This window comes from Ranitomeya imitator, chromosome 9 (assembly GCF_032444005.1).
Source record: "Ranitomeya imitator isolate aRanImi1 chromosome 9, aRanImi1.pri, whole genome shotgun sequence".
NCBI lineage: Eukaryota > Metazoa > Chordata > Amphibia > Anura > Dendrobatidae > Ranitomeya > Ranitomeya imitator.
In genome coordinates this window covers 124,818,777-124,839,409 of record NC_091290.1, presented here as the reverse complement: position 1 = coordinate 124,839,409, position 20,633 = coordinate 124,818,777, and the positions used below count along the sequence as shown (strand labels likewise).

The following is a 20,633-nucleotide window of genomic DNA, read 5'->3' as shown; positions in this document are numbered from 1 at the left end:
AATACTTCTTTATAGGTGTGGCCAAATTCTGATTAGCCGGTGACAGAGAAGAAACAACTAATGCTCACAGACAAGTTATGTAAGAAACGCTCAGTTTGTTGACGGGAACATAGGCATCGCTATTTCCGAGGGGCATAACTCTAAAACAGAGAGGTACAGAACTCAACTGTTCCATATCCTCTTTAGTGTAAGTGTTCAGCCTTTTCTTTATACAACTGAAGCCATAATATTAGGAAGAAATCAGGCACCCCCTGCTTTAGCAGTTAGTGGAGGTCCCTCTGGCCTAAGCCAGCTAGATCCAAGACCAAAGAAATGAGCTGGAACATTTATGCTCCGGCTCAATTATTTGGTTTTGCTGCAGTTTCTTGCACTTTGTACAATCAGGGGCCCTGCATCCTTTTTGAGCTAGACATTTCATCTATACAACTTCCCATTGGAAAGTATTTGACTAGTTTATCCCATGTCCTGGTCTTCCCTACGTTGAGATTTGTTGACACAAAGTGAGGTTTTAATACCAGAGATAGGACAATCACGATAAGGTACACCTTTTCAGAAAGGGAAAATTTCCCATGGAAAATTAATTCTAATCTGTAGGCAGAATGTTATAGAGCCGAAGGAGCTAAGCAGATTGATCTATACTTTTGTGTTAAAAGATTCCTTATAAACTGTATTTTATCAAACTAATTATCTGCTTATTCTAAATTGGTAGGACCGCCTATTGGACTCCTAAGTTTAGAATGCGTAGAAATTTTGATCAATGAAATAAAAGTTATACTGAACCTTTTAGCTCAAAATTATACATCAATCTTCTCAGCTCCTGGTCTAAACTATGTAATCTGTATTTTTAATTTGACATATTCCCTTTAAGTCTCCTATAACACAAACCTCATACCCATAGATCATTAAAAAAAAGAATAAATAATTAATAAGAACCAATAGGATTCTAGTTGTCCTATTTCACATGTTCAAAACCCTTCTCTGAACCGGAGACATCCATACGTTATATGGCCAACCCTTTGACTAAACTGTGTAATGCCTAATTTCTCCTGTGGTGGCGCTGTAGCAATCATGAAACATTCTTTAATGTTGCCTGGTTTATTACAGCTAGTGATCTCAGAAGTAGGGTACCATGTGATCAGCTTATCCTTGTAGGACCCTACTTACGAAAAAGGTTTTGGTCTAAATCACACAATAGCAAAATGGAGTCAACAACAGAAAAAAAAGGGAAGAAATTATCACTATGAAGCTGATAATCCAACCGGAGCTCACTTTTAGGTAACACCAGATGCATCGTGTTACTTTCTGGCCGGGAACTTTACAAGGAATGAGAACATATGGTTCTATGGGTCATGGGAATTTTTTAGCTTCATCCCAACATGTACAGAAGGGTCCAGTATTCCAAGATGTTCCAACATGCTCAGAAAGTCGTTAACAGGAAACAGGAGGAAAATGGAAGGTGTTGGTTAAAAGCAACACCTGGAGATGGAAACAAAAGGTCATTTTTTCCGAATTGTTCAACTTTCAGAAAACAAGAAGAACATCTGGTTTGCTCTTCTTCAGTGGTAACACGATGCAGGCTTGGGACCAACTTTGACAGAAGCGACAGATACTAATGAAGTTGCCAGTTAAAATCCTACTGGAGCTTAATTATTATCACATGCAAATCTGAGAAACTCAACAGACTAATTGAAAAAAACATCTAGGCCGCGTTTGTCAGTCAATCGGACATCCTCACCTGAGGAACTCCTTCAGGTACTGTCTACTGCAGGCCGACCAGGAAAACACACCATTGTTTCCAGACAAAGTGGGAGACATGATGTTACCCTCAGCCTTTCTGCAAGGATTTCCTTCTCCATCATGAACCATTCCAAAACTAATAAAAAAAATGTGATAATAGAAACTATATAATTCATAAATTAATTATGTATTGATTATTAAACTTACATTTTCAGATATTCACTAAGCAATAGCGTGCACAGATATAGGAAAATGATAAAGGTGTAGACTCCAACCGGAAAATTAAACGTTTTTGGTATCCCCTTAAAGAGTAGATAAACTTTAATTTTATTTTTTTACATAAATTTGTCAAACATGGAAAGTTCTGCAACTTTGAAAATCACTTTATTAGGGGGTTTAATTTTCATTTTTGATAAAAAAAAAAAAAAAAATATGCATATACATTAAGTGGCTTTCAAACCCAGGATTTTCTCCAGTCTATTTTACTACCTTCAGCTGTATTGATCTCAGAATGTCTTCATTCGGAGTACAGATGATGGCAGTGATGGGTCAGCTTCTGTCTCCTCCTCTTAGTATTCTACCTATTAGAACAATTTCCTGCTGCAGCTTATCCACAGAGTTCGTGAGACACAGGAGATGAGCTGACCCTTCACTGCCCTCATCTGTACTCCAAAATGCAGAAGAAGGTAAACAAATAAACTGGGGGAAAGCATGCGGTTTTTAAAGCCACTTGCTTGCAATTATTGTTAAAGTAATGCTGAAAAATTTTGTAATAAATTGATTTTAAAAGTTTCCTAACTTTCCATTTGTTGTAGAAAATTATATATTTTATATTATATATATATATATTATTATTATATATATTGTGACAAAGTCACAATGGCATCAGTGATATAAAACCCATAGATTTTCCTCCAGCACACTTAAGTGCGGGTTACCAGCTAATTTGTATAATAGACTGGGTTTTATGTGGACTTCCATAGAGTGGGTGGGCGGATGTCCGCCTTATCTCCACCCCAGGGTGTGTTATGGGGCTTAAGTAGCTGGCCTCCAAAGGCAGCAGGGTTCATTGTCTGGAGAGGAACATTGCAGAGAAGTGTTTGTGGTTAGCTGATACATGAACGGTGGGTCTTGCTAAACCTGAGCAGGCGGATGCCCGCTAATACAAGGACTTTGGTTAGTGCTAACATTTTGTTTTGTTTTGCTGTTTTGCCCAGAGGGCCGTGTTTACTTTGTGCTTCACCTTGGTTTATACTGCATCTAGTAAACTAAAGACATTTCTAAAGCGATATTGTTCCCATGTCTACCTCCATGTACAGCCAAATGAGCCAATCTGCCACAATATATATATAAATATAAATAAATATATTATATTACATAAGTATTACACAAGTAATGTACTTACTTGTGACCAGACTCATGAGCAATAGTAAATGCCAGGCCTAAACCTGTGTCTTCGTTAATGGTACAACTGCGATGTTTGCTGCACATACCATTAATTGGTGCAAAACCTAATAAAACAAATACATAATCCCAATCAATATATCTGCAAAAGTATTACCGGTACTTTATCATGTCATAAAATATACAAATTATTGCCTGAATTTAAGAAAATGTCATAACATTAATATTAAAAAAATGTGCAAACATGGCAGTAGGCTTTAAGTTAAAGGAGAACAGAAATAACCCTAAGTCAATGTTTCGGAATTCAACTGGATTCGTTATGGAATATTCACCTAAAGTATCACAAGGTTCATTTTTCCAAGAGCAGATATCCAATCCTGTCAATAAAATGGCATGATCGTGCCTTTTTCCATTCTTTCCTATAAGAGCAGATTGCCATTGACAGAAATTATTTAAGGATTGATCGGCATGGTGAGTGATCTTTAGTCCGGCCTGAAAACATAAGGTGGAAAGGGATCATTAATGGTATTAATGTAGACAAAAAGTTCTATTTACTAGTGGTCGATTCAATAATCGGTATCTTGTTGTTAATATATTTTGGAAAAAATGTAATTTTTTTTTAGACATTCAAAAATTGAGCCAAAAGGGGGAATTACATAAAAAATGCATCATGTACTATTTAAATATATATATCGAGCTGTTACTTTACCATCACACTGGGCAGTCTGGCAATCAGTCCTGTAACAATGACGTCTCTAACTATGCATGTAACTGCTGCAGAAAATCACTGACCTCAGTGGTGATGTACCGCTGAGGTCAGTAATTGGCTGCAGCAATCAAATTTTATAGTTAGGGATGTCATCTCTGAAGGACTGTCCAGCATAAAGCACCATGCTAGTGGCACTTTTATGTGATTTTGCCTTATCACTCGGTGGATTAATTAATAAAAAAAATCTGTTATCATGAGTGAGTTGAATTCCGGACACAGGAAAGTCCTATTTAAGTCTTTCACCTGAATTATTTAACATAAACCAAGTACCTCCTCCAATTGCTGCTGCTCCAATGATTATGGAACAGTTTTTCTTTTTTTTTCTGTGTCCCTCCCTTCCAAAGCTATGCCCCTTAGTAATAATGGGGCAAATTCTTCCATTAAGCAACTGGGCGTGTACCACAGAAATCCTTGTGGGTGTGTTCTTTTTCCTCCTCTGATGCTGGCCAATCAAAATACTGCTGCACCCACAGAGAAATGATGTGGTACACGCCCAGTTAGTTAAAGGGAACATTTGCAACATTATTATCGAGGGGCATAAGTTTGAAATAGAAGGGCACAGAAGAAGAAAAAAATGGATCCAAAACCAGTGAAACAGCAGCAATTGGAGTGGGGAATCAATATAAATTTTAAAAAATCCTGTGAGAGATGATCTTTAAGCCCTAATTTATCAATCCTGGTGTTTTGTAAGCCAGCCTAGTTAAAGGTCATGCTAGAGAAGCATGTGCCAAATTCATTAAGAGGTGTGCACTTTTTAATACATTTGGACCATCTTTCGGCCATGACGGTAACCCTTCACTTTTAAGCAACACTCACTTTTCAAAACTTTTCAATGCTGTCATAAAAACACAAAAAGTAAAAAAAAAATCTTTGTGCAACTACATTTCAAACAGTTTTGCAATGGAATTATGACTCCAACTGTTTAATGAAGCAATGCTAAAAGTTTAACCCCTTCAAAACATATGACATATATTTACGTCATGTGTTGTGTCCCTGCCTTTGATTCAGTCTCACACGGTGAGCCCACATATTTTCCCACACATGACAATCAGCCATCATGTCCTTTTAACAGCAGCATTTAAAGCTCTTCGAAAAGGTGCACTTCATTCCAAGTTCCCATCGGCACGCTGGTGAAGTTATTCTCCTGTGTACACCAGCCCTGGTCAACGTTCATAGGAGATCGTGATTTCTGCTGTACACAGCAGGGTTGAAGCCCTGCTATGTATAGCACAAGCAATCAGATGATCTCAGCTTCAAGTCCCAAAAGGGGACTATTAAATATAGTAAAAAAGTTTGTAAAACTATGAAAAAAATTAAAAAAAAACACAAAAGTTCAAATCACCACCCTTTTTCCCCATTGAAAATAAAACAATTAAAAAATGTCCAATCTATCAAAACATAAAATAAATTAATCCAATTGGTAAACAGGTAACGAAAACAGATTTAAAACTAGTGATGGGCTCGTTACTTGTAAAGAGCAAGTCGTGCTACTCAGGTGCTCAAGTCGAGTAAGGAGCATAGTGGAAGTCACTGTGAATCTCATGCATTTTTCCGGTGCACCCTCCAAGGATGTTTGGGGCGGGGAAGGAAATCTCTGAAATGGATGGAAACAGTGCTGAAATGCAATGGGGAACAACATGGGGAAGATGCCTTGACAAGGAGTTTTGCTTGTACGTGGCAGCACCAAGCGCTGTAACACAATCAATCCTGAGTAGATGTCTGTAATATGCTATACCTACACCGCCAGCTAACCCTAAATGAATTGCAGATAAGAGCTTTATTATTATTAGAGAATATAATCTAGCTCTAAAAAGGGTTGTTGATTTAATGTTGCACCAACAGGTACTGGAAAGCTATAAAACACACTGTCCCTTTTGCAGCAGCACCTCTCCCTAAACTATTTCCAGGTACAATACAAGATGGCATCTCCGGGTTTTATATAGTCCTGATGACGCTATGCGGCCGGGCCAATCACAGTAATGCTAATCACCGACAGCATTACAGCAATTTCAGGCAATCCCTGCATGTTTAGTGGCTGGAAATCAGGTGCCAAACATGCGGGACAGTGAATCGAGCATGGCACCCAAGTACTTGATCGAGTACTGAGCATTTTAAGCACTAGGATGCTCATTCTCATGCTCGCCCATCACTATTCAAAAGCCATCACACAGCCCCATATTCGAAAAATGAAAACGCTACGGGGCTCGGAAAATGGCAACAAAAGCAAAGAAAATTTTCATGCAAACTTCCTAATTTTTTTCATTTTCACCACTTTAAAAATCTATACATATTTGGTATCTGCATACTCGTACAGACTTGGAAAATCATATTACCAGATCATTTTTACCATTTTGTGAACATGGTAAATAAAAAAAATAAATAAAAAACAATTGTTGAATTGTACTTTTTTTTCTTTTCCCATTTCCAGTACACTGTATAGTAAAATCAAAAATGTTATTCAAAAGTCAGTCGTTCAGCAAAAAACAAGCTTTAATCGGCTACATTGATGGAAAACTAATAACGTTTTGGCTCTTGGAAGAAGGGGGAGGAAAAAACAAAAATGAAAGGCCAAAAAAAAGCCTGGGGTGAAGGGGTTTAACAGGTATATTCTCGCTATAGGAAGGCCCATAGATATGACTAAGATTAATTGTAGAGATGTTACTCTCTCTATCATTCCATTTGAGGTTATCAATTAACCTTAATTGTGTTGGAGTGAACCCACAAATTGTAAAGAGACCTTCTTGAGAGGGGAAAAAAGGAAGTCCAAAAGTTTGGTGATTTAATATCTCGTATCCATCCGGATCATGAATCAGAAAAACGTACCGGTTCCTCTTCCAAAAGTAGCAGACTCACAACAACAATATTAATGTCACTTCCAATGGTCCCATCCTTAAAGAGACTAGATACCTAAACAGACAGAAGAAAAATATACAATTATTGGGACATTCTCTGCGTATATATATGGTAAATCCCTACTAGTATAATTCATAGAATAATAAATGTAAGTGATCAGATCTTTTAAAGGTATTGTCCAGTTATTAACTTAAAAATGTGATGTCTATAAGTGATGCTTGTGTTCTTTTTATTTTGCCTAGATTTTGCTCTTACATGTTTTTTAGAGCAGCTCCACTAGAGCCGAGCTCTGATCTGTGGCTATAAATTAGCGATAACACCTATAAAAGTCTGAGACACGCCTCCTGTCATATGATTGGTTTAGGCTGCTATTCCCTCCTTTCCCTCTGCAACTCTGCCTTCTCTGATTGGATGCTGGGTATTAACACAACTGTATCACAGGAAGTCAGTGTATAAGCAACCGATTTCTGGTATAACAAGTTCAGAATTATTTTAAAAAAGTATGTATGAGTTCAAAACTATCAGAAAGAAAAAAATATATATCAGGAAACCAGGAAGGTCTTACAGTCACATGGTAACATAGTAAGAAATGCAAAAAGCTATTGGCTCACCATGTTCATCACTGTCAGTATGTAGGTGGTCACCACTTCCTTGCCATGTTTCTCCACCATTCTCTTATCAGCAACTACAAGGGTTTCAACAATTAAACTCCCACGGTGCTGAGATTTTTCTGCAGAGCGTTTAGATCGGGATAGGTGGACATAATCGTCTGTCTTTAAATTGGTGTTTAGATCTAGAAATTAACATGTTTAGCCTTGTTATATATCATGTACCAGATAGATACACATAGGTACACAAATGATAGATAGATAGATAGATGATAGATCATACATAGAGATAGATATGGCAGTAATGCAGTATATAAGTATAGTCTATATGGCAGTAATGCAGTATATAAGTCTAGTCTATATGGCAGTAATGTAGAATATAATTATGGTCTATATGACAGTAATGTAGTATATAAATATAGCTTATATATCAGTAAGGCCGGGTTCACAGGTCGTGATATTTCCGGACAGCCGCCGGGGAAGAAGCGCTACAGCAAATGCCGTTCCCCGGTGGCTGGTGCTGACGCTGGCTCTCATCATTCTCCCCTGCGCTGCTGGCGAGCAGAGGAGAATGATGAGCGCTATAATAAAGTCCGAACGACAGCAGGTGGGGGCTTTTGGGACTGTTACCCCCATCATCCCACACCTGCTGCCGCTAATAACATTGACAGTAGATGCGGATGATCAGGGTATTCCACAGCCGCCGGCTGTGATCATTCAGAAATAACTGAATGAAAAACCCGACGTGGGTTACCCCCTATTTTATTAAACCAACCAGACAAAACTAACAGCTGGGGGCTGCAACCCTCAGCTGTAAGCTTCTGCAAGATTGGTTATCAAGAATAGAGGGGTCCGCACACTGTTTTTCTAATTATTTAAATAAATAATTTAAAAAAACGGCATGGGGTCCACCCCATTTTTAACAACCAGCCTTGCTGAAGCTCACAGCTGAGGGCTGGTATACTGAGGCTGGTAAATGGCCATTGATATAGACCCCATCAGCCTTAAAACAGAAGCCTGCAGCTGCCCAGAAAAGATGCATCTATTGGATGCACCTCTTCTGGTGCTTTGCCCAGCTCTTCCCACTTGCGGTGGCAAGTGGGGTAATATTTGTGGGGTTGATGTCACCTTTCAGGTGACATCAAGCCCATAGCTTAGTAATGGAGAGGAGTCTAGATATAAGACACCCATCCATTGCTAATCCTATAGTTGTAATGTTAAATAAAGACACGGCCAGAATAAAGTCCTTTATTTGAAAAACTTACACAGACACCTTTAATGTTTTAAATTAAACCATGCTTACTGCTACACTTAATTTCCTGATGCCCTCGATCTCCTGTAATAAAAGTAAAATAATAAACCAACAATATACCCATACCTTTCCGTCGTTGTGTCCCATACCGTAATCCACGTCTGGGGGCTAAATAGTTTTCAACCAGAACGGTGCCAAGATGCGACCATCCTTGCTGAAAACCACTGATTAATGAGCGGCTGAGAGCGCAGCATCATTCACCAGCGGTGACAGCATCACCAGCTTTTTCCCACAGTCAAGAGGTCACCTCAGTTCATTCCGGCCGTGATGATGTCACTGCTGGTAAATGATGATGCACTCTCTGCCGCTCATTCATCATCCTGATTGAAAACTATTTATCCTTCAGACATGGATTACGGCGTGGAACACAACAACGGACAGGTTTGGGTATATTGTTTGTTTATTATTTTACTTTTATTACAGGAGATCGAGGGTGTCGGGGAATTAAGTGTGGCAGTAAGTATGTGTCAGGACTCTGAACATTTTTTATTACCTTTTGTGCATTACTGCCCTTTTCCAAGATGGCGTCTTTGGTGTCATGTGCACTGTGTCTTCATGCTATAAAAATCCACTCCAGCCTTCAGTCTGTGCTAGAGTATTCTGCCTTGCATCCAGCTCCTGACCCTGGTGGCTCCCTGGCTATATACCTGCTCCTGTGAACCTGTGTGGTGATCCTGCTACTCTGCTCTGAGTTCCTGCTGCATACACCAGTTTCCATTAATCCTCCTCCATCTGCTGCTTGTGTTTTCTTCCATCTGCATTTGTTGGACATGTAAGCTTTTGCTGCTCTGCAAAAACCTGAGACTATTACCCAGGCCTCCCTGGATGAGCTAAGATATTATTTGAACTGCCTTATAAGCATAGCTATCTGTGTTTGGACTAAACAAGGACTTATTTGTGTCAAGTATTCTCAAGAATAATTATGCTTCATAGACTTTCTGCGTGATTGCATTTTCCTCTGAAGTTCCCTATAGACTGTTAAGCTGCGTTTAATATTTACACCAAGTGTTGTGGACTTGAGCTTTGCTCTGCACCTGTTTGAATCACTTGTGTGATAATATAGACTTTACCACTTATAAAACTGTGTCCTGTAGTTGTCTTGTTCCACGTAAAGAATCTCCTGAGTTATCCCCTATAATTATTACAGTATGGTTTAATTAAGAATACTAAAGGTGTCTGTGTAATTTTTTCAAATAAAAGACTTTATTCTGGCCTTGTCTTTATTTCACAACTATACAACTATAGGATTAGTAATGGATGGGTGTCTTATAGACGCCTGTCCATTACTAAGCTGCAGGCTTGATGTCACCTGAAAGATGACATTAACCCCACAAATATTACCCCACTTGCCACCGCAACAGGGTAAGTGGGAAAATATGGGTAAAGTGCCAGAAAAGGCGCATCTAATGGATGTGCCTTTTCTGGGCAGCTGCGGGCTGCTGTTTTAAGGCTGGGAGGGGCCCATATCAATGTGAGCTTTAGCAAGGCTGGTTGTCAAAAATGGGGTGGACCTCATGCCATTTTTTAAAATTATTTATTTAAATAATTAAAAAAACAGCTTGGGGACCCGTCTATTCTTGATAACCAACCTTGCAGAAGCTGACAGCTGAGGGTTACAGCCCCCAGCTGTGAGTTTCGTCTTGTTGGTTCAATAAAATAGGGGGGAGCCCACGTTGGGTTTTTTGCTCATTTATTTCCAAATGATCGCAGCCAGCGGCTGTGGAATACCCCGATCATCCACACCTACTGTCACTATTATTAACAGGTGTGGGATGATGGGGGTAACAGTCCCAAAAGCCCCCACTTGCTGTCGTTTGGACTTTAATATAACGCTCATCATTCTCCTCTACTCGCTGGCAGAGCAAGGGAGAATGATGAAAGCCTTATTCAGCACCAGCCGCCGGGGAACAGAGCTTACAGTGGCGCTTCTTTCCCGGTGGCCGTTCATGTCACATGACATCAATGTGTGTTCTCTGTGTGCACATGTGCGGGATGTTTTGCCGTCCGTGCTGATGGCAAAAAGCGGACACGTCAGTGTGTTTTGCCCACGGACACAAGGTCTATGGAAACACTGTGACATGTGCACAGACCCATTCATTTGAATGGGTCTAAGTGTGTATGTGTCTCCGGTACGTGTGAAAACGGTTACCACACTTACTGAAGACATGGATGTGTGAAAGGGGCCTAATGTAGTACTTAACTATAGCCTATATGGCAGTAATGTAGTATATAAGTATAGTGTTTAATGCAGTAGTGCAGTATATAAGTATAGCATATATGGTAGTAATGTAGTATATAAGTATAGTGTTTAATGCAGTATATTAGTATAGTCTATATGGCAGTAATGCAGATTATTTAGGTAGAATTTCTTTTTACTTACATTTTTTCCGTCTTCCACAAAAATGTTGCTTTTGTGTATTGCTATATGACTTGTGTGTACGGCTGTTATAGGGCTTTCCTGAGTGAAGATTTACTTTCCTTTCTGCTGATCGTTTATACAGTACATGGGAGTGATGTCCTTCAGGAGAGGTAAAATTGTGTTTAATTACAAGATGCTGTGGGATCGGTGATATAAAATATTCCCTTGAGCGCGTCCTTATGAAACCTGACTGAAAACAATAGATTTTATAAGCGCAGTTCATTAAATGACAGATAATAACCTAAGATATTATTTATTACATTGTATACACGGTAGAAATGAGATTGATTCACCATAGGTACAGACTGGGGCTGAAATTCAGTCCTGGCATTTGAAATCACACAGGCCCATGTTGTCCTCGTCCCCATGAACCAGATGGGATATATTACTAATATTACCCTGGATGGAAGAAAGGAAGATTTTCTACAAGACCAATATTTCTAATGATACCCATGACCTGCTGGGGTAAGTGATGGAGTTAGCAACTTTGTGCTCCGTCACAACTCTTAAGAGTATGGGTATCTTGAGAACACCGATTGTGTTAACAACGCAGCCGAGGACCATAAAGGCCCTTCTTGCATTTGCCAGATGGCCAGTCCAGCCCTGATTTCCACCTCACTTTAGAAATTTAAATCAATGAATAGATTGCTTAGATGTGTTGGGCAGCTATGTCTATTTTTCCTGACCTTCCCATAGGTGACGGGAGTCATATTAATGACTTATCCAAAATGTAGTACTCAAGCAGCATGATGGCCCAGTGGTTAGCACTGATGCTGGTGCTCTGGGTTCAACTCTGACTGAGGACAATGAGATTCCTCCACTTAGGTGTTTTAGAAATTGTAATCAGTGGTTGCAAATGGGATCTGCTCTAGTTTTTCCTGACTCTCCCTTAGGTGCTGAGAGTCATATAGATGACTTATCCAGAGTTTAGCGCTTGGGTAGCATGGTGGTGCAGTTATTAGCACTGTTGCTGTTCAATGTTGGTGTCCTGAGTTCAAGTCTGATTGAGGACAATGAGATTCCTCCTGATAGGTGTATTTTAGAAATTGTAGTCAGTGATTGTAATGTTACCTTCTCTAGTTTTTTCTGACCTGCCCATAAATGCTGAGAATCCTATTGATGATCTTGCCGGAAATAAACTTTCATGCAGCACAGTGGCTCAGTGGTAACCTCCATTGCCATCCTACGCTCGGGTCCTTAGCTAAACTCTGACTAAGGTCAATGAGATTTCTCCTCTGAGATACATCTTAGAAAATGAAATCAGAGACCTCAAATGAAACCTGCTCTTCCTTTTCATGACCTGTACTGATAGGCATATTGATAACCAAGCCATATGGTAATGCTATATTGGCTCAGTGTTTAGCTCCCTTACTTTTCTATGCTTGGGTCCTTAGTTCTCCTCTGACTGAGGTTGGAGTAATTTCTCGTCACACATCTACTTTAGAAATTGCAAATGGACCTGATCTAGTTTTTCCTGATCTTCAAAAAGGTGCTGGTAGTAATATCAATGGCTTTGCCAAAAAGTATCTCCCGAGCAACATGATGGCTCAGCGGTTAGCTGAATTACCTTTTAATGGTTGGGTCCTTAGTTCAATTCTGGTTAAGGTTAGAGTAATTCTCCAACTCAGTTGTACTTTAGAAATTGCAAATGGATCTGCTCTAGTTTTTCATGACCTGTTGGTGGGCACCCATAGACATATTGATGACCTAGCCATCAGGTAAGTCTCAGGCAGCATGGTAGCTCAGTGGTTAGCTGAATTACCTTTCAGTGCTTGGGTCCCTAGTTCAATTCTGAGTATTTCTACCTCTCAGTTGAACTTTCAATATTGCAAATGGACCTGTTCTAGTTTTTCCTGATCTTCCCATTGGTGCTACGAGTCATATCAATGACTTTGCCAAATGATCTCTTTCAAGCAGCATGGTAGCTCAGTGGTTGGCTCGATTACCTGCCAATGCTTGGGTCCTTAGTTCAATTCTGACTGAGGTCTGAGTAATTCTACCTCTCAGTTGTGCTTTAGAAATTGCAAATGTACCTGCTCCAGTTTTTCCTGATCTTCCCATTGGTGCATCGAGTCATATCAATGACTTTGCCATAAACTCTTTTCCCAGCAGCACTGTAGCTCTGTGGAAAGTGCTGGTGCTTTGCAGCATGTGAGTCCAGAGTTCAAACCCACCATGGATGACATCTTCAAGGAGTTTGTATGTTCTCACTGTGATGTAAGTCATTCAGCTGTGGCAATGAAATTTTATCTCCAAACACTAATAAATACTCAGAGATCACCCGAGCATGCTTGGGAAAACCCAAGCAAAGAGGACACTCGCTCATTACTCATCAGCATGGTAGCACTATCACTTTCTTTTTCTTGTTGCTGTTTTCATTGGTTCACCTCTGACCAAAAACAATGAGAGTCCTCCTCTCAGACACATCTCAAAAAAATGAAATTAGTGAACACAAGGGAACCCTCTCTTCCTTTTCATGACCTGTCAGAGGGTACTGATAAGCATATTGATAATCTAGACTTAAGGTATTTCTATGGAGGCTCAGTGGCTAGCTCACTTACCCTTCGACGCTTGGGTCCGTAGTTCAATTCTAGCTAAAGTTGGAGTAATTCTCAGTTGTACTTTAGAAATTGCAAATGCACCTGCTCTACTTTTTCATGACCTGTAAGTGGGCACTGATAGACATATTGATGACCTAGCCATCTAATAATTCTCAGGCAGCATGGTGGCTCTGTGGTTAGCTTAATTACATTTCAATGCTTGGGTCCTTAGTTCAATTCTGACTGAGGTCTGAGTTTTTCTACCTTTCAGTTGTACTTTAGAAATTGCAAATGTACCTGCTCTAGTTTTTCCTAATCTTCCCATTGGTGCTGCGAGTCATATCAATGACTTTGCCAAAGGTTAGCTTCTAAGCAGCATGGTGTCCCAGTGGAAAGCGCTGGTGGTTTGCAGCATGTGAGTCCAATGTTCAAATTCCACCATGCGAAATTGCAAATGAACCTGAAGAGTGAGTCATTTCAATGACTTTGCCAAAGGCTATTTTCCTAGCCACACGGTGGCCCAGTTGCTTTGCAGTATGGGAGACCAAGGTTCAGATCCCACCATGGGAAATTGCAAATGGACATGATTTTGTTTATCCTGATCTTCCCATTGGTGCTGTGAGTCATATCAATGACTTTGCCAAAGGCTCTTTTCTGAGCAGCATGGCAGTTCAGTGGTTAACTTGATTACCTGCCAATGCTTGGGTCCTTAGTTCAATTCTTAATGAGGTCTAAGTAATGCTACCTCTCAGTTGCTCTAGTTTTTCCTGATCTTCCCATTGGTGCTGCGAGTCATATCAATGACTTTGCCAAAAGTTTTCTTGTGAGCAGCACAGTAGCCTTGTGGAAAGCACTGGTACTTTGCAGCATGGGAGTCCAAGGTTCAAATCCCTCTTTGGGAAATTGCAAATGGACCTGCTCTACATTTTACCGATCTTCCCATTGGTGCTGCGAGTCATATCAATGACTTTGCCAAAATCTAAATTCTGAGTGGCATGGGAGCCCAGTGGAAAGTATTAGTGCTTTGCCGCATGGGAGTCTGGGTTTTGAATCCCAGCATGGGAAGTTGCAAATGGACCTGCTTTAATTTTTCCTGATCTTCCATAGTTGCTGGTAGTAATATCAATGATTTTGTCAAAAGTTGCCTGTAGAGCAGCACTGTGGCTCAGTGGAAAGCACTGGTGCTTTGCAACATGGGAGTCAGATGTTCAAATCCCGCCATGGGAAATTGCAAATTAACCTCTTTTAGCTTTTCCTGATCTTCCATAGGTGCTGATAGTAATATCAATGACTTTGACAAACATTTACTTTCGAGCAGCATGATAGCCCAGTGGATATGACTGGTGCTTTGCAGCATGGGAGTCTTGGGTTTGAACCCCACCATGAGAAATTGTAAATGGACCTGCTTTATCTTTTCTTGATCTTCCCCCTAGGTGCTGGTAGCAATATCACTGACTTTGACAAAGATCATCTCCCAAGCAGCATGGTAGCCCAGTGGAAAGGACTGGTGCGCTGCAGCATGGGAGTCTAGGGTTCTGATCCCACCATGGACGACATCTGCAAGGAGTTTGTATGTTCTCCCTGTGCTCAGTTGGGTGGCCACCCATGTGCCAAAGACATATAGGTAGGGGCCAGTGATGGATGTGCTGTGGTGTTACCTGTGTCAGCAGCTCCTATCCTGTGTTTCTGAGGATTGGAGGAACATCAGAATTTACTGAAGTGATATGGAGGAAAGGAGGAAAAAATTTTTCTAAGTCCAAAAAAGGCATTTTCACAGCTCAGTTTGTATATACAAATCAATTGTTGCTAATTGTGTCAGAACATTAATCCAATCAGGATACTTGCCCAAAGGGGGGGACAGGCAAGCAGCCCTCCTGGATGCTGCTCAGTTGACACATCATTAGCCACAGAACTTCCATCACTGGCCCTTACATGCATGTCTTTCAAAAACAGGCGGCCAACAATCTGAGCACTGGGAGAACATACAAACTCCTTGCAGATGTCATCCATGGTGGGATTCCCATGCTGCAGAGCACCAGTCCTTTCCACTGGGCTACCGTGCTGCTCGGAAGATTATCTTTGGTGAACTGATATTACTACCAGCACCAATGGGATGAGCTGGAAAAACAAAAGCATGTCTACCTGCAGATTCCCATGGTGGGATTAGAACCCAAAACTCCTATGCGACACAGTACCTGTGATTTCCACTGAGCCACCGTGCTGCTTCAAATCCCACTATGAGAAATTGCAAATGGATGTGCTTCAGTTTTTCCTGATCTTCCATGGTGCTGGTAGTAATATCAATGACTTTGACAAATGTAAACTTCTGAGCAGCATGGTAGCCCAGTGGATATGACTGGGAGTTTCGAGTTCGAACCCCACCATGGGAAATTGTAAATGGACCTGCTTTAGCTTTTCTTGATCTTCCCATAGGTGCTGGTAGCAATATCAATGACTTTGCCATTGCTATTTTCTGAGCAGCAAGGTGGTCCAGTGGAAAGCACTGGTGCTTTGCAGTATGAGAGTCCAGGGTTCAAGTCCCACTATGGGAAGCTGCAAATGGACTTTGTCTAGTTTTTCTTGATCTTCCCATTGGTGCTGGAAGCAATATCAATGACTTTGCCAAAGGTTGTTTTCATGCAGCACAATTTCCCTGTGGAAATCTCTGGTGCTTTGCAACATGGGGTCAAAGGTTCAAATCCCACCATGAGAAATCGCAAAATGATCTATTCTAGTTTTTACTGATCATTCCATTGTTGCTAGTAGTAATATCAATGACTTTGCCAAAGATTATCGTCCGTGCAACACGGTAGCCCAATGGAAAGCACTAGTGCTGTGCAGCAGGAGAGACAGAGGTTCCAATCCCACCATGAGAAATTGCAAATGGACCTGCTTTAGTTTTGCTTAATATTCCCATTGGTGCTGGTAGTAATATCAATGACTTTGCCAAAGATTGTCGTCTAAGTGGCACGGTAGCCCAGTGGAAATCACTGGTGCTTAGCAGCATGGGAGTCAAGGGTTCAAATCACACGATGAGAAATTGCAAACGGTGCTTCATTATTTTTTCCTGCTCTTCCTATTGGTGCAAGTAGTAATATGAATGACTTAGCCAAAGACTATCTTCTGAGCAGCACGGTAGCCCAGTGGAAAGGACTGGTGCTTTGCAGTATGTGAGTCCATGGTTCAAATCCGACTGTGGGAAGTTGCAAACTGTTCTTGTTTTTCCTGATGCTGGTAGTAATATCAATGACTTTGAAAAGGCTGTCTTCCAAGCAGCGTGGTAGCTCAGTGGTTAGCTTGATGACCTGCCAATGCTTGGGTCCTTAGTTCAATTCTGACTGAGTAGTTCTACCTCTCATTTGCTGTAGCTTTTCCAGATTTTCCCATTGGTTCTGTGAGTCATATCAATGACTTTGAAAATGTTCTCTTCCGAGCAGCACGGTAGCCCAGTGGAAAGTACTGGTGCTCTGCAGCATGGGAGTCCAGGGTTCTAATCCCACCATGGACGACATCTGCAAGGAGTTTGTATGTTTTCCCTGTGCTCAGGTGGTGGCCACCCATACTCTAAAGACATACAGGTAGGGACCAGTGACTGTGGCAAATGATGTGTCACCTGTGCAGCATCCAGGAGGGCTGCTTGCCTGTCCCCTTTTGGGCAAGTATCCTGATTGGATCAATGTTCTGACACTATTAGAAACAAATTGATTTGTTTATAATCAGCTCAGAGCAAACTGAGCTGTGAAAAGGAATTTTTGGACTTAGGAAAAAAAAATGTAACCTAAGTCCAAAAATTCCTGTTCACAGCTCACCTTGCGCTGAGCTGCTTATATACAGATCAGTTTGTTGCTAATTGTGTCAGAACATTGATCCAATCAGGATACTTGCCGTTCACACAGGCCGTCCACACAGGCCGTCCACACAGCTCGTTCACACAGGCCGTTCACACAGCTCGTTCACACAGCTCGTTCACACAGGCCGTCCACACAGGCCGTCCACACAGGCCGTCCACACAGCTCGTTCACACAGACCGTTCACACAGCTCGTTCACACAGGCCGTTCACACAGGCCGTTCACACAGCTCGTTCACACAGCTCGTTCACACAGGCCGTCCACACAGGCCGTCCACACAGCTCGTCCACACAGGCCGTCCACACAGCTCGTTCACACAGGCCGTTCACACAGGCCGTTCACACAGGCCGTTCACACAGCTCGTTCACACAGGCCGTTCACACAGCTCGTTCACACAGGACGTTCACAGCTGTGAATTGGACTTAGGTTTAAAAATAAATTGTCTAAAAGTCCAATTCACAGATCTGCTCACGCTGAGCTGCTTATATACAAATCAATTTACTAATTGTGTCAGAACATTGATCCAATTAGGACACTTGCCAAAATGGGTGTTTTTACTGATGTTCCTGTTGCTGGTAGTAATATCAATGACTTTTCCAAAAGTTACTTCCCGAGCAGCACGGTAGCCCAGTGGAGAGGACTGGTGCTTTGCAGCATGGGATTCCAGGGTTCTTATCACACCATGGGAATTTGCAAATAGACCTTCTCTACTTTTTCTTGACTTGACCTTCCCATAGGTGCTGGTAGTAATATCAATGACTTTGACAAATGTTATCTTCCAAGCAGCGCGGTGGCCCAGTGAAAACCTCTGGTGCTATTCAGCATGGGAGTTTGGTGTTCAAATCCCACCAAGGGGAATTGCTTCAGCTTTTCCTGATCTTCCTATTGGTGCTGGTAGTAATATTAATGACTTTGACAAAGATCATCTTCCGAGCAGCACGGTAGCCCAGTGGAAAGGACTGGTGCTTTGCAGCTTGGGAGTCCAGAGTTCCGATCCCACCATGGATGACATCTGCAAGGAGTTTGTATGTTCTCCCCGTGCTCAGGTGGGTGGCCACCCATTCTTGAAAGACATACATGTAAAGGCGAGTGATGGTAGTTCTGTGGCTAATGATGTGTCACCTGTGCAGCATCTAGGAGGGCTGCTTGCCTGTCCCTCCCTTTGGGCAAGTATCCTGATTGGATAAATGTTCTGACACAATTAGCAACAAATTGATTTGTATATAACCAGCTCAGCACAAGCAGAGCTGTGAAAATGGCTTTTTTGGACTTAGGAAAAATTTTCCCCCTTCTATCCATATCATTAAATTCTGATGTTCCTCCAATCCTCAGAATAGGAGCTGTTGACACAGGTAACACCACAGAATGTCCATCACTGGCTCCTACCTGTATGTCTTTAGAGCATGGGTGGTCACCCACCTGAGCACAGGGAGAACATACAAACTCCTTGCAGATGTCGTCCATGGTGGGATCAGAACCGTGGACTCCCATGCTGCAAAGCACCAGTCCTTTCCACTGGGCTACCGTGCTGCTCAGAAAATAACCTTTTCCAAAGTCGCTGATATTACTACCAGCACATATGGGAAGATCAGGAAAAACTAAAGTAGCTTACCTTGCCAAAGGTTGTTTTCTGAGCAGCACGGTAGCCCAGTGGGAAGCGCTGGTGCTTTGCAGCATGGGATTCCAGGGTTCTAATCCCATCCTGAGAACTTGCAAATGGACCTCTTTTAGCTTTTGCTTATTTTCCAATTGGTGCTGGTAGTAATATCAATGACTTTGCAAACAATCAACTTCCGAGCAGCATGGTGGCTCAGTGGAAAACATTGATTCTTTACAGCATTGTAGTCTAGGGTTCATCTCCCACCATGGGAAGTAGCAAATTGACCATCTCTAGTTTTTTTCCTGATTTTCCCATTGGTGCTGGTACTAATATCAATGACTTTGGCAAAGAATATCTTCTGAGCAGCACGGTAGCCCAGTGGAAAGCTTTGGTGCTTTGCAGTGTGGGAGTCCAGGGCTCTAATCCCACCATGGGAAGTTGCAAATGGACCTCTTTTAGCTTTTGCTTATTTTCCAATTGGTGCTGGTAGTAATATCAATGACTTTGCAAACATTCAACTTCTGAGCAGCATGGTGGCTCAGTGGAATACACTGATGCTTTGCAGTACGGGAGTCCAGGGTTCAAGTCCCACTATGGGAAGTTGCAGATGGACTTTGTCTGGTTTTTCTTGATCTTCCCATTGGTGCTGGAAGCAATATCAATGACCTTGCCAAAGGTTGTTTTCTGAGCAGCACGGTAGACCAGTGGTAAGCACTGGTGCTTTGCAGTATGGGAATCCAGGGTTCTAGTCCCATCCTGAGAACTTGCAAGTGGTCCTGCTTTAGTTTTTCCTGTTCTTCTCATTGGTGCTGGTAGTAATATCAATGACTTCCGAAAAGGTTGTCTTCTGAGCAGCACGGTAGCCCAGTGGTAAGCACTGGTGCTTTGCAGTCTGGGATTCCAGGGTTCTAATCCCGGATGACACTGCAAGGAGTTTGTGTGTTCTCCCCGTGCTCAGGTGGTCTGCCACCCATGCTCTAAAGACATACAGGTAGGGTCCAGTGATGATGGTGTCACCTGTGCAGCATTCAGGGCTGCTTGCCCCCTTTCCTTGGGCAAGTATCCTGGTTGGATGAATGTTCTGGTACAAATAACAAGATATTCACTTGTTAAATTGAGCAGCTCAGTCCTGGCCCGGCTGAGCTGCACTCTTTAAAACAATAATATTTTTTCTATTAAAGAGTGCGCAGCTCAGCCGGGCCAGGACTGAGCTGCTCAATTTAACAAGTGAATATCTTGTTATTTGTACCAGAACATTCATCCAACCAGGATACTTGCCCAAGGAAAGGGGGCAAGCAGCCCTGAATGCTGCACAGGTGACACCATCATCACTGGACCCTACCTGTATGTCTTTAGAGCATGGGTGGCAGACCACCTGAGCACGGGGAGAACACACAAACTCCTTGCAGTGTCATCCGGGATTAGAACCCTGGAATCCCAGACTGCAAAGCACCAGTGCTTACCACTGGGCTACCGTGCTGCTCAGAAGACAACCTTTTCGGAAGTCATTGATATAACTACCAGCACCAATGAGAAGAACAG

The 20,633-nt window shown here is 41.7% G+C and overlaps 1 protein-coding gene across 1 annotated transcript in view; it reads right to left on the bottom strand.

Annotated features, from left to right (window-relative positions):
- The window catches only part of ADAMTS18 (ADAM metallopeptidase with thrombospondin type 1 motif 18), a 119,765-nt gene that overhangs the window by 25,355 nt on the left and 73,777 nt on the right, over nucleotides 1-20,633 (bottom strand). Inside the window, exons 4-10 of the mRNA XM_069738850.1 lie at nucleotides 11,064-11,292; nucleotides 8,526-8,543; nucleotides 7,375-7,556; nucleotides 6,734-6,817; nucleotides 3,474-3,633; nucleotides 3,143-3,248; nucleotides 1,736-1,873 (exon numbers count right to left, since the gene is read on the bottom strand). Coding sequence (XP_069594951.1) covers nucleotides 1,736-1,873; nucleotides 3,143-3,248; nucleotides 3,474-3,633; nucleotides 6,734-6,817; nucleotides 7,375-7,556; nucleotides 8,526-8,543; nucleotides 11,064-11,292 — 917 coding nt within the window. The remainder of the gene's footprint in view (nucleotides 1-1,735; nucleotides 1,874-3,142; nucleotides 3,249-3,473; nucleotides 3,634-6,733; nucleotides 6,818-7,374; nucleotides 7,557-8,525; nucleotides 8,544-11,063; nucleotides 11,293-20,633) is intronic.